We start from the raw sequence: 17,255 nt of genomic DNA, 5'->3' as shown, positions 1-17,255 counted from the left end.
ACCTTGGTAGTAAAGCTTAGGACTTCCCTAACCCATCATTACTAAATTACTAAACCTAATTATAGGAGAAGAACAATTATTAACTAACTTCCTCATTAGAATTAAATTAATGGCTTATTTAATACTAAAGCAGGTGATAAAATCTTTTAGGACTTTTTCACCATAGCATATTGCTACCACTTTACATAATTCAGGGTAACCAAACAGGAAAGAGAAGTGGTTTGCGTACATATATATGTACTGCTCTTCTGAAGATCATAATATATTCTTTTCCCTTTGGACATGGGAGCATCTTATCTTTCCCACCTGCTTATTTCAGGTAAAACATTTCCTGTATTATTTAGTGATAAAAGGTATCCATGGAGGGAGAAAACTTTACAGCTTTTAACTTTATTCTCAATTTTACTACTAGTAAATGGGAGTGTATTAATTTATTTCAATTATTTTTCTAGCTTTGCCTTAGTCTAGCATTTCAAGTAAACCAAAAGATAGATCATGCATGAAATATTATGTTTATGGTTGTCATAATCCTTTTTAATGAGGTTATGGATAAGTGGAATACATTCAAGAAAAGCCACTAGGTTACTCAGGATACTCAAATGCACATCGTACATAGATTGAAGGGAGACAGACTGTCCAATTTTTCAGACGAGAACCCTAATGGAACAGTGATAGACAACTTAGTACTTACTGGTCATAAAGAAGAATTAGATCAAAATTTAGTAGAAACAAAAGATAGTTCAAAAAAGTTTTAAAATAAAAGAGGAAATTACACTAAAAATAACATAACAATTATTTAATAATAATAACAGTAGAGAAGTATAAAACTAAAAGTAAAATTGTAATGGAATTAAAAATTCATCATTTTTAGAAGTATCCACTTGGTGTCTAACCTTACACATCTGTGACTTAATTTTCTCAGTTGTAGGTGAAAGATTATCATGACTCAGAGGGAAACTTTTAAAAACAGGGTTGCTCATTGGTGATGTGAATTATTACAAACAAAATATTTGCTTTTCTTCTTTGATTAGGTCTCAAATTCTTGTCTTTATAAAGTATTAAGAAAGTTTGTTGTTATATTCCTGGGTTCTAATCTGGGATTGAATAACACAACAATAACGCCTATAGGTAGGTAAAGAATGAGACTGACTTTTACTAAGAATAACTGTCCATCTGACCAAGAAAATTTATTTTTATAGAAAGTTCAACCCACAAAAAATCTATATGGATACATTTCTTAAAATTATAATCATTTTTTATAAAGCTATTTTATATACTCATAAATCTCATAAATGCTTCATTTTTTTTCAGAGACAATGATGTTGGTGGGCATGTGCTTCATGGTACTCTTGCAACAAGCTGCAGGCATGGTAAGCATTTCACTTAAGATAGATTTTAAGCTCTACTAAAAGGGCTACCTTACCCATAGCCCATGATGAATGTGACATCGACAGAGATGATGGTTGCAAATATCCTGGGATGGGGAGAAAATGAACTGTTCTCTCATCACATAATGTATGTTCATTCTCACTAATGTATATTATTACAATAATCAGGAACTATTTTACTCATTTACACTACTGCTCAATAAGATAGTGGGTTAGAATTGAGCATCATATGAAAAGCATAGCATGAATCTGAATGTAAAATTAACTCACTACTTGCCTTATAGGAATTCATTTTTATCACAAGTAGCTTGTTCAGTTGAAGGATTTAACATATGGTTGGCTATCTAGTTTCTAGACTCATGAAAGTATATATGTAATATTACAAAGTCCTCAACAATCACGGTTCAAAAATAAAACTATAAGTTTGGCTTCCAAGGTGTAGCTCAACACATTTCAATGTCATTCAGTTCAACAACCACTTATTCAGTGTCTACTATCTCAGACATAGTGCTAGATGCTAAGGATAGTGCAATCAATAAGATTAACATAGTACTTGCCCACATAACACTTCAGAATAGGAGAGGACTTACGAATCAACAGGTAACTTAAAAAGGAAAAGTATGATACAAGCATTGTGAAGATAAGTATGGTGTTCTAAGAAATGTTATTCCTGAATCTTTGCTATTTAAAAAAAAAAAATCTAAGCATTTTGCCACTTTATCTCATTTTGTTCTCATGATAATATAATTAGTAAAATTTAGACTAGTAAAGAAAGAAGGTAGAGGTGGAGAAGGGAAAATTTTTGAGGAAAAGGTTACATCATGTTTGAAGTGTAACAGATAAGAGACCAGGGGAGTTTGAGCATAAGCCATTTTAGACTAGGAAGAGGTAAGGAACAGTCATGTTTGGTGGGGTCAGAAGAACTGCACTACGGGATGAGGCTGGAGGAGTAAGAGCAGGCCCAGGTCCCATGGGCCACATAAACAATGGTAAGTTCAATCATGGAGCGTCTGATTTAGAGGGTAATAGTGAGATCTGCATTTCAGAAAGATCATTCTATCATACCGCAGGGGGCAAGAATGGGGCCTGGAGGACTAGTTGGGAACTTTTTCACTAATGTGAGTGATGCACTATGATAGTGGCCTCTACCTGTTTGGGGGAATGAACATCTAATTCCAAAGTAGAAGCTACAGAAATTAGAGATCAGTTAGAGGTGGGTTGTGAGGAGACAGTGGCAACATCAAGTTTGTATCGCTGGATAATGGCATTCACTGGAATGGGGAGCACCTGATGATGATCAGACTCTGAGAGGACCCAAGGATGACATTATTTGAGGCAGGTGAGTTTCAGGTGAGGCACGCCTAGGATCTGAGCTAGAGACAGAGGTTTGGGGATCATTGGCGTAAAAGTGGCATTGAAACTACGAAAGTGGAAAATGTGTAATGTGAAAAGGGAAAAGGCCTAGGAAAGAATTGTGAATACCAAGATGTAATGGTGAGCCCCAGAAAGGGAATCCGAAAAAGAAGGAGACTAAGAAAAAAGAGAAGAAGAAACACCATGAACACCACAAAGCTGGGGGAGAAAGCTATTCAAGAAGGGTGTATACAACAGGTCCCTAGACAAGTAAGATAAGGAATGAGAGGCCTCCATTATATTTACCACCAATGAGGTTGTGATGGTCTTGCAATCACCCTTTCAGTGGGAGTGTGGGGACAGAAGACAGTGCAACAGGCTGAGCAGCAAGTGAAAAGGGAGCAAGAGAAAGACATGAACTTTGAAAGTAGAAAGAAAGACATTTTCCTCTCCTTGGGAAGAGGGGAAAGGTAATCAAGAAGTCCAAGATGCAGCTTATAAGTTGTTACTTTGGCTCTGGCCAGTTGGCTCAGTGGTAGAGCGTCGGCCTGGCGTGCACGAGTCCGGGTTCGATTCCCAGCCAGGGCACACAGGAGAAGCACCCATCTGCTTCTCCACCCCTCCCCTTCTCCTTCCTCTCTGTCTCTCTCTTCCCCTCCCGCAGCCAAGGCTCTATTGGAGCAAAGTTGGCCCGGGCGCTGAGGATGGCTCCGTGGCCTCTGCCTCAGGCACTAGAATGGCTCTGGTTGCAACAGAGCAATGCCCCAGATGGGCAGAGCATTGCCCCCTGGTGGGCATGCCGGGTGGATCCTGGTCAGGCGCATGCGGGAGTCTGTCTGAGTGCCTCCCCGTTTCCAACTTCAGAAAATACAAAAAAAAAAAAAAGTTGTTACTTTGGTCTTTGGGAAAAAAGCCTTGGAATCTTGACTGTAAGATCGAATAGGAAAAATGAAGGTAGTTTTATACCTTTGAAGCTGAGTGATTATTATTTGACTTCTATATTTATTTAAAGGGATAGTGTTTTACTTCAAAAAAACTTAATTTTTTTTTTTTACAAACTAGAAAGTTATTTGAGGAAACCAAAAAGAATAATGCAACTTTCATATTTCTCCAAAGAAGAAAAGTAAAAAGTTTTCTTGAGTTAGACACAACAAAGCTTTCTTAGTATCTTTGCCAACAGTGTGGTAGATTAGGATCTACCCATGGGAAAAAGTTTAAAGTTTCAAAGTGCTATTTCCCCAGTGCTAGTATTGCATTCCAGGTGCCAGTGTACTGACTTAGAACTTAAGATTTATTTACTGTCAATGCATTCAAGTTCTGGCATTTTTTCCATACTAATTTTATCATTTTAGATAGAAAATTTTGAACATGTTTAATTTCCACGGTCCTATTTTGTAAAATGGATATCAAATTTCAGTCAATGTAGCCATTTATTCAGAACAATGCATAGTAAGAAGTGATTCATCTGGTCTGGAACATCCCTGAACCTTGTTTTTTCTTCAATTTCCAGGGGGGAATAATAATTCTTACCACAATGCGTTGCTTTGAGAACTGAATTATATAATAGTACTCTCATAAAATGTCAAACTTAAAATTATTTTACAAATTAAAATATATAGAAAAATAAAATGTAACAATATTATGAGCATCACCCAGGTTGATTGTAATGGATCAGCCTGGGCTTCCAGGAAACCCACTGCACCCTCCAAGATTGTCAGTTGTTATTTACTTTGGCTTCTTAATGACAGGAGCTCTATATTTAAACATATTTTTAACAGTCAACTCTTGTTATCTACACAGCTCTTGATGACATAAATCACTGGGTTCTTTTGCAGCTGCATATTTCAGAATGGTGTAATTGGAGAGGCAATGCTAGTGTACATGAGAAGGTGAATGAGAAGTGATGTCTAAGTTAAAGGTTGCAGTAGGCAAAGAAATTAGATACCAGTTCGGTTACTTAAACAACTTTGCTCAACTATAATGAAGAACTTAATATACACAAATGCTGATGAATCCTCTGAACTTATATATTTTAAAGTCTTTAATTTATTTTCTTTCAGTTTAAATGCTTAAATGGTTTTGACCAGTGAATCAAAAAAGATTAATCAATCCAAAGAATAAGAAATACACGTGATTGTACTAATACCAAAATGCTTAAAGTGCTAAGCTATTTCCTAAAGAAACAATGGTAGCTTCCATATGTTGCCCTCATTAAAATAGAGTCTATAATCACAAGGGATATGTTATCTGTTTATCAATTTGTACTTCCAAACTTAAAGTAATTAGTTTTTGGATATAATGGAAAAAAAGATCCTTACAAAACTCAGTTGACCTTTCTGAATTTATTATTTATTTTAATGAATAAAAATAAAGGAGCTTTTTTCACTCACAGTCTAGACAAAAAATTCAACAAAGATGTTTTGTTTTGTTCCAGCTTTATTGAGATATTATTGACAATAGCATTAAGTTTAGAGTGTACAAGTATTGATTTGATACACTTACATATTACAAAATGATGAGCACCATAGCTTTAGCTAATGCCTCCATCATATCACATAATTACCATTTCTTTCTTCAACACAGATGTTTTGAATGAATGAGTTATAATGAAGCAATGTTTACAGAGGAAGGATCAGGGTTAAAGGAACAAAACAGTGATTGCAGCCATAGAAAGCCTTTCAACTGCTAGACCTATGGGATTAAAAGAAGAAATAACAGTGGGATCAGAATGGAGCTATCTCCTTCCAGAGATGGAGTGTGGAAGTAGGGGCGAAGTGGTCCAGAAATGCCATGACCTCTACTCTCTCCTACCCTCCATTTTACCAGTGCCTTCTTGTGGCTCAGTGAAACCAGAAGACAGGGGAGCCCAGGTGGTGGAGCCCAGAACATTAGGCATGGGGCAGGAAGACAAGAGTGAACAGTGCATAGGTCCATTGGTTTAGCAAACAAAGAAGAAACAGCATAGCATTTATAAAATGATTTCTGGGGCTTCTTTCAGCCTATTTTTTTTTTATGAATCATTTTTACCTAAAAGATATATACTGCCTTCTAATTATGCTGTTATTAAGACAAAAGGTAATTTTTGAGGTTGGTATAAATATAAGTATGCACACAATTCATAATCTTTATAAAATAGTAAATAAATTTGGCCAGACACACTGCATATTTTTAATCTAAATAATATCTGAAAATTCTGTAATCACATATATAGATATATATAGATGTAGATATAGATATAGACATGTCACCTGAAATTTTCTATAGTTTAAGTAAATATTTTTGCTAGACATCATATAACTCAAATTTTGTTTTTGCAGAATTCCAGGTACTATTTTTTTGTTCTATTGGAACTTTCTTATACTAATTAGGCTGCTGATGAGAGTCTAAATTCTTTCATGTTATCAAATAAGGCTTTATAGATCAAATTAATCTATTGCGTTAAAGGCAAAAAAACAACAACGATGTTGATATTCAAAAGGGCACACCCAAGATCCTCTACAACAATTCTACAACTTAGACTACTGATTCACAAAGCAGGGTTCCTGAGAAATTGTTGGAAATATAAATTCTCTTGGCCCACATCACAAACTAGGGGGTGGAGCCCAGCAATCCATATGTTAACAAGCCCTCTGGATGAGTTCCATGCTAAAGTTGAAGAACATCAAACTAAACGTTTTTTATCAGCTTCAATATTGAAATAAATCAGTTGTTTTGCTACTTTGACTTTCAATATTTTAATATTGTTCTTATTTTTTGCTTCATTTTAAAGTCAAATATCTCACTTTCCACTCTATTGACCCGACGTCCATTAGCTCAAATGGAGATTCTTAATAAGCACAATGAACTTAGAAGGATGGCAAGTCCCAGTGCCAGTAACATGCTTAAAATGGTAAGTTGTGTCTTATTGATAGATCGTTATCAATTAACATCTAACCATTTAACAATGGACATTAAACTAGAATCTGTATATATAAAATACTCTAATCTTTATTTCACTAAAAAAGTTGCCATATTGGCTGGCAGTTTAAGATAATACATTTGAATTGGAAAACATATTGACTCTCTCAATGGGATGAAGGTATAATTAAGGGCAGTGGAAAAAACCTTGTAAATTATATTCCTTGAAAAATTAGACGCTAAACAACAAATGAAAACTTAAACTATATAATATAATATGGTATATAGGTCTAAAAAATTAGAGTCCCACTCTTTAGTTATAGTCAGATCATATGTTACAGAATGTGCATGGGTTCGGACAATACATTAGTAAATGAGTATATCAGAAGATGTTGATTGGCATAGTGGGTTGTCTAGAAACCAAAAAACAATGAAATAGGAGATAGTTAGACTAAATATCATCCCAGAGAATAGAATATGGCCTTTAAGTCCGGGCTAATTACTTAATCTGGAAGAACTTCAATTTTCTTGACTATTAGTGAAAATGATAATCAAACTTTGTTACATCTTTGGGGGGATTAGTAAAAAAATACTAATATAAATAAAGTAAAAGAAACATGAGATGTTCACTAAAAATTAGTTACTGTCTCTCTTCCCAATTCAAGTATTTAAAGTGTTATCATATATCAAATGAATTAAATTTGTCCTGAATTTTTGCAAAGAGCTGAGCTAGAACCAATAAATCATAGGTATTTAGAAGTTATACTGCACCTCAAGAAATAAAAGAAAAAATCTATTTAGCAATTAGCTGTTTTAAAAGGTACTGAACTTATGCTTTAATTACAGGCAAAATGTCTATTTTTTGGAGGAGATTCCTATAATAAATGAGAAATAGAATCTGTTGTCATACTGACTCGTTCCATTTCTGAGACTATGAACTTGTTGCTTTAATCTAGGTTATAGGGAAGCATCTCTCTACTGATCCCTATGTTTATCTTCATTTCTGAGGAAGTGTTTTGCGCCAGATGTACAAGGCAAATAACTCATGACCACAATAAGTGATTGTCATGGCCTTCTCAAAGATGCAAGCTGTCTAATCTACTCTGAACTTCTCTTCCCATGTCAGATCAGAACTTGTTTTTTCTTTCTGGCAAGTAACATCTCGCATCTTGATTTAATTTGTCTGAATTATGCTAATACTAAATTCCTATTTGCATTGATTTTCTTGTATCTTTCTTGCTTTTGCCTATGATATAAGGGTGGCATTTATTTTTCCATATGTTTTGTCCTTCACTTTATTACATTTTATTTGGTCTAAGACTAACTTACCAATGCTGGCTATGTCAACTGGCAGTATATTTATTTATGAAGACTGCTGCAAATACAATAGACATTTTGAGAGAAAACAGCACATAGTTAGTTCTTATTTGTGACTAAATAGCTGTAGCCCCAAGCTGTGATTATCCATTTAAAAAAGCATGGCTTGCCTGACCAGGCGGTGGTACAGTGGATAGAGCATTGGGCTGGGATGAGGAGGACCTAGGTTCAAAACCCTGAGGTCACTGGTTTGAGCGGGGGCTAATCTGGTTTGAGCACAGCTCACCAGCTTGAGCGCAGGGTCACTGGCTTGATCGTGGGATCATAGACATGACTCCATAGTTGCTGGCTAGAGCCCAAAGGTAACTGGCTTGAAACCCAAGGTCGCTGGCTTGAGCAAGGCATCACTTGCTCTGCTGTAGCGCCCCCCCCCCAAACCTCCTATCAAGGCACATATGAGAAAGCAACCAATGAACAACTAAGGAGCTGCAACAAAGAGCTGCAACAAAGACTTGATGCTTCTCCCTTCCTGAATGTCTGTCTGTCCCTATCTGACTCTCTCTCTCTGTCTCTCACAAAATAAAATGAAATGAAATGAAACAAACAAATAAAAAAGCATGGCTTAGTTTTGAAATGTTTGTTTTGCTGCTGAGGAGTTGAATGGCTATTTTTACCCCCTAAAACATTTAATCAGCCCATATAGGAAGATACTTCCTGGTAATTAACTCACTTAGGAAATCAAGAAATGTGGCTAGAAATTGGTAGAACAATGGAAAAATAAAAAATACTAAAAAAACAATGTATCAAATAAGAATTTGTTTTCAATGTAATTACGTACATCATGATTATCTCATGAAAGCATCACAATTCTCATTTCCAAATGTTTGTCATTTATTCCAAGACGTGGAATGACCAAGTCGCAAAGAATGCTGAAAACTGGGCCAACGAGTGTACCCTGCATCACAGTCCTCCAACTAAACGGAAAATTAGCTGTAAGTCAGTCTTCCCCAATGAATAGTGCGGAATTGCCTAAAAACCAAAAATTAAGTAAAAAAATCACTGACATGGCGAGCGAGATATGGCAGCTTGGGAACGGGGGCCTAGATTCTGTCGGTTGGTGTGGACCTTCGAACCTCTCCCTACAGGCACATCCCATGCATCCTTTCTCGTATTCCTTTGTTTTCCTTTTTTAAAAACCCTTACCCTAAAATCTCATTACTCCTGCTACTCCAAGCAAAAAAGTGTCAGATGAGTCTGAGTTCGTGGTCCAAGGCAAAAGCTATGAGGGAGCAAAATAACAACAAAAAATTGTTTGAAATATTTTTTTCTGACCTTCAGTTCATTTAGCTACTCATCATCCTTATTTAAACACATGCCGAGTTTATTCTTGAAATCTAATTAAAAAAAATTCCTACCTATTATGTTATAGATCAAGTTACCAGCCCCCAAGTTCCAGGTGAAAATAATTACTTATTTTAATGTTAAGCATCTATTTTAACTTATGCAATCTGCATGTGAGTATGAAAGTTACCCTACCTAACAGGTATGCAATTACCTGTTTATATACATCAGCATCAACCCATTATGTCTTGGATACCTGCAAACACTCATCTGATTATCGTGATCTTGATTCACCGCAATGGATTTTTCAAATGACAGTTCTGGCAATAAATTGATAGAATGATCTTAATGCTAAAGTGAAGAATAATAAAAAATATTAACTCAGGTCCTGGCCGGTTGGCTCGGTGGTAGAGCATCGGCCTGGCGTGCAGAAGTCCCGGGTTCGATTCCCGGCCAGGGCACACAGGAGAGGCGCCCATCTGCTTCTCTACCCCTCCCCGTCTCCTTCCTCTCTGTCTCTCTCTTCCCCTCCTGCAGTCGAGGCTCCATTGGAGCAAAAGATGGCCAGGGCGCTGGGGATGGCTCCTTGGCCTCTGCCCTAGGCGCTAGAGTGGCCCTGGTCGCGACAGAATGACGTCCCGGATGGGCAGAGCATTGCCCCCTTGTGGGTGTGCCGGATGAATCCCGGTCGGGCGCATGCGGGAGTCTGTCTGACTGCCTCCTTGTTTCCAGCTTCAGAAAAAAATAAAACCTTAAAAAAAAAATTAACTCCCCAGGACTATGTGTATCTTCTGCTGATGAAGAATTAGGTCTACCTTGTTCTCGAGGGTAGCAGGTTGCTTTATGCTGCACATCCACTGTGCTCCAACCCATCTGACACTTTTTTGCTAAAATGTGTTTGACGTCTTTATCACTGCTCTTGGGTCTGTGACTTTAATTTCATTTTCCATTGCACGCTTCACCCGATGTCTGATCTGTTTGCTGCCTCCTTCCCATGTGCTCCTCTTATTTCACTGGCTGAAAAACTCAAGGTCAAAATCACGTCTGTAACTTTTTTTAAAAAATATCCGCTATATGCATGCACACTATGAAGACATAGCAGATAATGAATACTTGCTTATTGATAGTTAATCAGTTGACTAGTGTTGCCAAAATGATGACTCTGACCATGTTAAGACACAGAATTAGTTTGAAAATGAATCATGGTTACATTTTAAAAAGAGCTATTCATATGTAGGAGGTGAGAGTGATTCCAATTCACAGAGCAGAGCTTTGGAAATTGAAGTTAGATTTCTCCAACAGTCAGTCAGTGAAAGATTTGGGAGGTGATATTGATCACAAACACTAAAATACAATATTCTAATAGTTTTTTGTAAGAATTCTTTGCAACTGCTAATGTAACTATTGGTTCATTGTCTTTTCTCATTTTTAGTCACTGACTGTGGAGAGAATTTGTTCATGTCCAGTAATCCCAAATCATGGTCAGATGCAATCCAACAACTTTATGATGAAGTTAAAGATTTCAAATATGGATTTGGAAGTACTCGAGCAAATGCTAAAATTGGCCATTACACCCAGGTAAAAATGAAATGACAAAAGTTTAATGTTTTTTGCCCACGACCATCCCAGAATTAATTTTTTGCCTCAGTTTATCCTGGAGAGTTAAGCATACATTTTAACTTATGCAATCTGCATGTGAGTATGAAAGTTACCCTACCTAACAGGTATGCAATTACCTGTTTATATACATCAGCATCAACCCATTATGTCTTGGATACCTACAAACACTCATCTGATTATTGTGATCTTGATTCACAACAACGGATTTTTCAAATGACAGCTCTGGCAATAAATTGATAGAATGATCTTAATGCTAGAGTGAAGAATAATAAAAAATATTAACTCCTATGGGCAAATTACTTTTTTAATTGTTGAATAAGCATTTTTATATCATATAGAAACTAAAGAAAAGTTATACTGGAACCTCTAAGATTATCAGCACACAACACACACACCAAGAATGTTTCTTCTTTTTTCCCTCCAGAAAAACAAATAGCCTTTAGGTGACTATCCCCTTATTGCCCAATACCCCATCAACCACATATTTATTAATTTTCAGAGGATGCACTGTTATAAGAAAAGGTGTCATGAATATATAAAGGTTGTTTGCTGTTAAATAAAACCCCATAGCTGAAGAGATATTAAAAAAGAATAATTATCAAATTTAGAAATTCAAAAAATCTGAAGTCAATATTTTCCAGTTTTTAAAATTTCCTTCATTGATAATTTCTAATAAGTAAAAGTCAAGGAACCAATAAGCTATACAGTATAAAATCATAAATTTAATTTAAATGATTTTATTTTAAACTTCTCATTTACAGCTTGTTTGGGCCACTTCCCACCAGCTTGGCTGTGCATTAGCGCACTGTCCTAATGCGAAATTACAGTATTACTATGTTTGCCAGTATTGCCCCAGGTAAGTATAGTCCAAGGCATCGGTTTTGATATATGGTAGGCCAAGTGGCCTGCAGCTTGAGCTATGATCAAACCCCTTTCATCAATCTGAGCTTATAAGTTAGCCTCATGGAGAGCTTTGAGGGGGGTTTTAAAGAAAGGAGAAAACTGCAAAAGAGTAGAAAAGACAAGCGGTACATTCTAAAGGACGATAAAGCCGCGAGGGTATTGATAGCACGGTGTATAGAAAATGGGCTCTGTGGTCCACCAGGTTCAAGTACACACATTGGCTCTATCACTTACTAATTGTGTGGCCTTCAGTTCACTAGGAACTTAACAACTTGGAGTTCCTTTTTCCTTACCTATAAAGAGGTAATAGCAATACATTTCCTGCAGGGTTTTTCAGAGGATTAAACATAATAAGCTATCTTAAGTGTCTAGCACAGTTCACGGCACAAAACAGATTTTCAATGAAAACAAATTCATCCAATAAAGAGGTAAGAAATACTCTGTGAGATGCCAATCCCCCATATTTTTAAAAATCTTGCTACAAACCTGTTTTCTGGCTGTGTGCCCTTGGTCTACTATCAAGACAGTGGAACCCCATCTCCTTTTTATCTGCATATATTTAAATCCCACCAATTCATTTTGGAATTGTCTCTGTCAATCCAACCATCAGGAATCTCTCCTTTCTCTGACCTGGGACCCTTGCAGTGTATTTGCCTCCTACGGCACAATCCCATATTTCTGAGTGTTGCCACTAACTGCCCTTCTAATATCCCATTGCCAGTGGAAACTTGAACACCTTGATGAAGACCCCGTACAAAACTGGGAAACCGTGTCAAGACTGCCCTCACAGCTGTGACAACGGGCTTTGCAGTAAGTAAGATTCATTCGGCATCTTCATGTGGTGGTGTCTCCATGGGCAGTGGCCTTGCCGAGTGTGTGACTATCTCCGATTCTGTGCTGGTATACATGTGACATTCTGCTTTTTGGGCCCTCTCTTTTCTGGAGAGTGGTGATGGCTAAAATAAGATAGACACTGAGGTCGTTGTGCAGAGCAAAGGTAAAACAAGCCAAAGTGGGGATGACATTGCCCTTTAAGTCCTCTGGACAGTTCACTCCTACTTTTTCTCACTGAGGGAGGGAAAGGAAAGGATAGTAACTGACTATATAATTTGGATAGACTCAGGTTTGATTTGCTTTTAGCCCTAAATAAAGCCAAGTAATAAAATAAATGGAAACTTGATGTTTTTCTCCTCAGCATGGCCACCCCTACACACATACTCATAGACACACACACACACACACACACTCACCCACTCACCCACTCTGCCAAATATATCCCTTGCTTCCTTCCTAACAGCTGCATTAATGGGAAGCAGGCACCTGATAAAGAACTTTGGGCTATTTTAAGCTCACATGCTGAATGTTCCTGCCGGTCTCCTATTAATCCCCAAACACTTCATACATTCACGATTACATGCACCAGAACCGCTGCGAATACAGGATGCTGTTTCTCTGAGTGGCTTGTTATGGTGTGAGAGGGATCCGTGTTTCATCTGCTGCCCCTGCCCCTTTGCACCATCTACTCATGGCACGGGCAGGTCAGGCAGCATTCTTACACACTGCGCTAAATAAGTAGCACCTGGAATACTTTGGGAATTAAGTTCATTTCTGTTACTGTGCACCTTGCTGGAACACAGTAGGGAAATTTATTTGATTTCGTGAAGTTCCAGGTTGTGTGAACTCGGCAGCTGCTGCATCAGGTATGTTTATTAAGCAGTTTATGACTATTACATTTTATGTGTGTGGTGAGCTTTGAGTAACAGAATATATAAAGAAAAAATAGATTTCCCCTGAGATAATATAGTTTTGTTATCACTAATGTTTTAATCCAACAAGCAGCATTTTATTTGCCTTTTATTTCATTTTAGCCAATTCTTGCATGCACGTGGATAAGATATCGAATTGTGCCAGTTTGGTCGGCAAACGAACGTGTGACGACAAAGTCATGAGAAAACTATGCCGGGCTACCTGCAAGTGTACTACTGAAATCAAATAAAACGTGCTTGAAGGGCGAGGCTTCTTCTCAAGGGCAAAGTGACTCACTCCGCTTGGAGACAAAACTGCAGAAATGTCATCGATGGTTAAGCAAGATTTGAAAGAGTCTTCTATTGAATACATTCTCTTTTATTAATTAAAGTTGATGCTATTTGAATGAAGAAAACCAGGTAACAAAAAAAAAAGTAAATTCAAAGGGGAAAAGAAAGCTCATAGACACAGCAGCACAGTGATTACAAGAAGGAAAGGGGGTGAGGGAAGTAGAAGGGAGTGAATCGGGACAAATGGGGACAGAGGGAGACTGATGGGGGCGTGAACCCATGGTGCAATGTAGAGATGATGGATCATAGAATGGTGCACCTGACACTATGCCACTTTATTAACCAATGTCACCCATATACATTCAATTAAAAAAATAGTAAATAAAAAAATAAGAAAACAATGAATTTAATCACTGTAAACTCTAGATAAAAAAGTGTAATGCTGAATCTAATAAATCCTTTAGTCATCATCATTGGTACCATATGCTGAAAGCTTTTGTGTAACTTATGAATAGATGTATTCAAAGCTTGGAAAACAGAGTGCTTATCAATTCTTTCCTTCACTGAATTGTTAAAAAGAAATCCATTAGTCAGCGTACACACTTGCATCCTTGAAGAGCTCTGGTTTGGCTGGTTTCTATAAGCCAAAGATGACAGGAGCAGATGTGGATCCCAGTGATAATTAAAACTATGAACACATCTAAGTCTGTTGGCAGAAACATGAAAATGTTGCTATAGTGATAATTCGTAAACACCCAGTTACTAGACCTAAATTAACTCAGATATGGGGCCTCCCCAGTTGAGAAGGAGGTCATGTCCCTAGGTAAAGGACCCAGCAATGCCATCATAATGTATAGTATGAACCTTTTGTCAACACTACCTTCAAGGGAACCCAAGCCATTTATAAAGGTAACTGACAGGGGTAAAAAAAAAACTTAATCGTGGTTTAGTAAATACTGACTTAAAACTAATGCTAGATAAAAGTTAAGTGGTTGTGGGGGAGGAGGGCAGAATGAGGTGGGGAGAAGGGTGTAAAGAGGGACAAATACAAGGTGACAAAAATTGATTTGAATTTGGGTGATGGGTACACAACGTAATCAACAGTTCAAATGCTATAGAAATGTTTACCTGAAACCTATGTACTCTTATTGATCAATGTCACCTTGTTCAAGTTAATTTTCTAAATAAAATAAAAACACCAACAACTATTGCTGATCTCCAGAGATCTGAAATACCTCCATAGCACATGGGTCAGAATACGACTTAAAAAGGTCAAGACACTAAAGTCCTTACTCAAGTGCCTCTCAGATCAGCTTCAAGTGGGACAGCAGACTAATTGTATGGGTGATTCTCCAGTTCCAAATGGTAGAGTAAAAATCGGTTCACTGGAAACTCTCAAAATCCCTGCATTGGTTCTCTGACCCAAAGATGAAGAGCTATGAGGGTAGCAGGGGCTAAGTGGAAGCCCCTGAAACAACCCATGCACAATTAGCAAGATGCTAAACCAAAAATAAGTTTAAGTGACTTGAGTACGACCGAACTTCGTGTTACAATAAAGACAGAATTCAAGGGTAGTAATTGTGACCCCATCCCTATTTAACTTGCCTATTCATCTGGTAAAAAGGCAAGATGTCTTATGGATAATAACTGTAGATCAGTGATTTTCAATCTTTTTTTTTTATCTCATGGCACACGTAAACTAATAACTAAAATTTTGCAACACACCAAAAAAATTTATTTTTTGCTAATCTGAAAAAAAAATAGGTATACTTTTGACTTATTCACACTGGATGACTATTGTTGTATTGTCTGTTGTCGTTTTTTAACTTGACAATCTAAGGGAAAAGAGGTCACTGCCCTCGACTCAATAGTCAGGTATTACATACTTTAAAAATTCTTGTGGCACATTCATTGAAAGTCACTGCTATAGACTATCTCAAACTTATCACGTGGTGGCACCACTCAAAACTGTGATTCTACACAAAAGATCTTTATGAAATAAAATAAAAAAATAATTTTTTTAAATCAACAGATTCCTTGGCACCAAGAATATATTTATAGTCTTACACCTGCTCTTATTCTATTCAAACCAGCAAAGATAACCACATCCAGTTTCCCGTTATATGACAAGGCATACAGTCCACATACCTTTGCTATCCAGTCTACTCTCCCTGTAGTGCTTCTGTTAGCTCCACTTGTCACAAATCCACACAATAGCTCTTTTATTGTCATGGCACACTATGCTGTTGTTTTAATATCTGTGGCAAAAGATTAGGTTTTGTGAATGTGGGTTTTATAAAATATTTCAGACGTGGTACAGAGATTGATATAATAAACACCCATGTATTCACCTGCCAGCTTATGAAATAAAATACTGTCGAGTTGAAACTCCCTTGCTATCTATTGCTATATCTGTCTAGAATTTCATGCTTATCATGCCCATGAACTGATCACTACATAGTTTTTCTGTACATGTATTCCTAGAAGTATTTAGGATAGTTTTTCATATTTTCAAATTTTATGTAAGTGCTAGCACACTGCATATACCATCTACAGCTAGTATTTTTATTTCAAAAGTATCTTGTGGAGGTTTATTTTTTCTGATGCTATTAAGCTTTTTACATTTATTTTCACTTTTGTCTAAACATTTCATTGTATTCTCCAACACTATATATTCATCTTCCTATTTATGGACATTTAGATTGTCTCCAGTTTTTTTTTTTTTTACCTTACAAACAGGGTTATAGCAAATATTTTATACATGCTCTCATAAACATGTTCCAGCAATTTCAGTCCCAGAAATTACTGGGTCAAAGATAATTTGCATTTTCCTCTTTACTGGAACTTGCCTGATTATTTTCCAAATTAGCAGGAACCAGTTTACACTCTCAACAGCCAAAAGTAAGATTTCTACTTTCTCTATATTCTTAAAACACTTGGTTTAACTGCGCTTTTTAAATTTTCAAATATGATACCCTATAATGGTTTAAATGTTTATTCCTTTACCTTGTTAATATGATTACAACTATTTTTATGTAACCCAGCCTGTTCTCATAGTACTAATATTTTAGTCCCCACAGAGCTGAGATTAAGAAATAGTCATATAGGGCTATTTCACCTGAGTTGTTGAGAAGTTGGGTGTGAAGTGGGTCAGAAGGAAACAGTCTTATAGACTGATGGTATTGCATCGGACAGAAGCCATTGTAAAAAGATAGACTGCTCTATGCTGAATAATCTAATGTCCGATTAATAGGGAGTTTCCATGTAAACTCATACAGAAATTGCCAAGTTATTACACCAGACAAAACCTGTTGATATGGTTTTTCCACATACAAAGTGGCTTTATTAGATCTTCAGATGCCAGCCAGTCTAGATTCAAGGTCTGATAAACTAAGCACCA

General features: G+C 36.8%; 1 protein-coding gene across 1 annotated transcript; it reads left to right on the top strand.

The window, feature by feature from the left end:
• Nucleotides 1-288: 288 nt before the first annotated feature.
• On the top strand, nucleotides 289-14,736 carry LOC136319834 (cysteine-rich secretory protein 2-like). Its single transcript, XM_066252965.1, has 8 exons — nucleotides 289-319; nucleotides 1,312-1,370; nucleotides 6,511-6,630; nucleotides 8,857-8,947; nucleotides 10,729-10,874; nucleotides 11,678-11,772; nucleotides 12,541-12,629; nucleotides 13,688-14,736. The coding sequence occupies exons 2-8, from the start codon at nucleotides 1,317-1,319 to the stop codon at nucleotides 13,813-13,815; spliced, it is 723 nt and encodes a 240-aa protein (XP_066109062.1). The 5' UTR covers nucleotides 289-319; nucleotides 1,312-1,316; the 3' UTR covers nucleotides 13,816-14,736.
• Nucleotides 14,737-17,255: the final 2,519 nt, after the last annotated feature.

Source organism: Saccopteryx bilineata, chromosome 1 (assembly GCF_036850765.1).
Source record: "Saccopteryx bilineata isolate mSacBil1 chromosome 1, mSacBil1_pri_phased_curated, whole genome shotgun sequence".
NCBI classification, from domain to species: Eukaryota; Metazoa; Chordata; class Mammalia; order Chiroptera; family Emballonuridae; genus Saccopteryx; species Saccopteryx bilineata.
The sequence above is the reverse complement of the archived record's forward strand: the minus strand, read 5'-3'. Positions and strand labels throughout refer to the sequence as shown.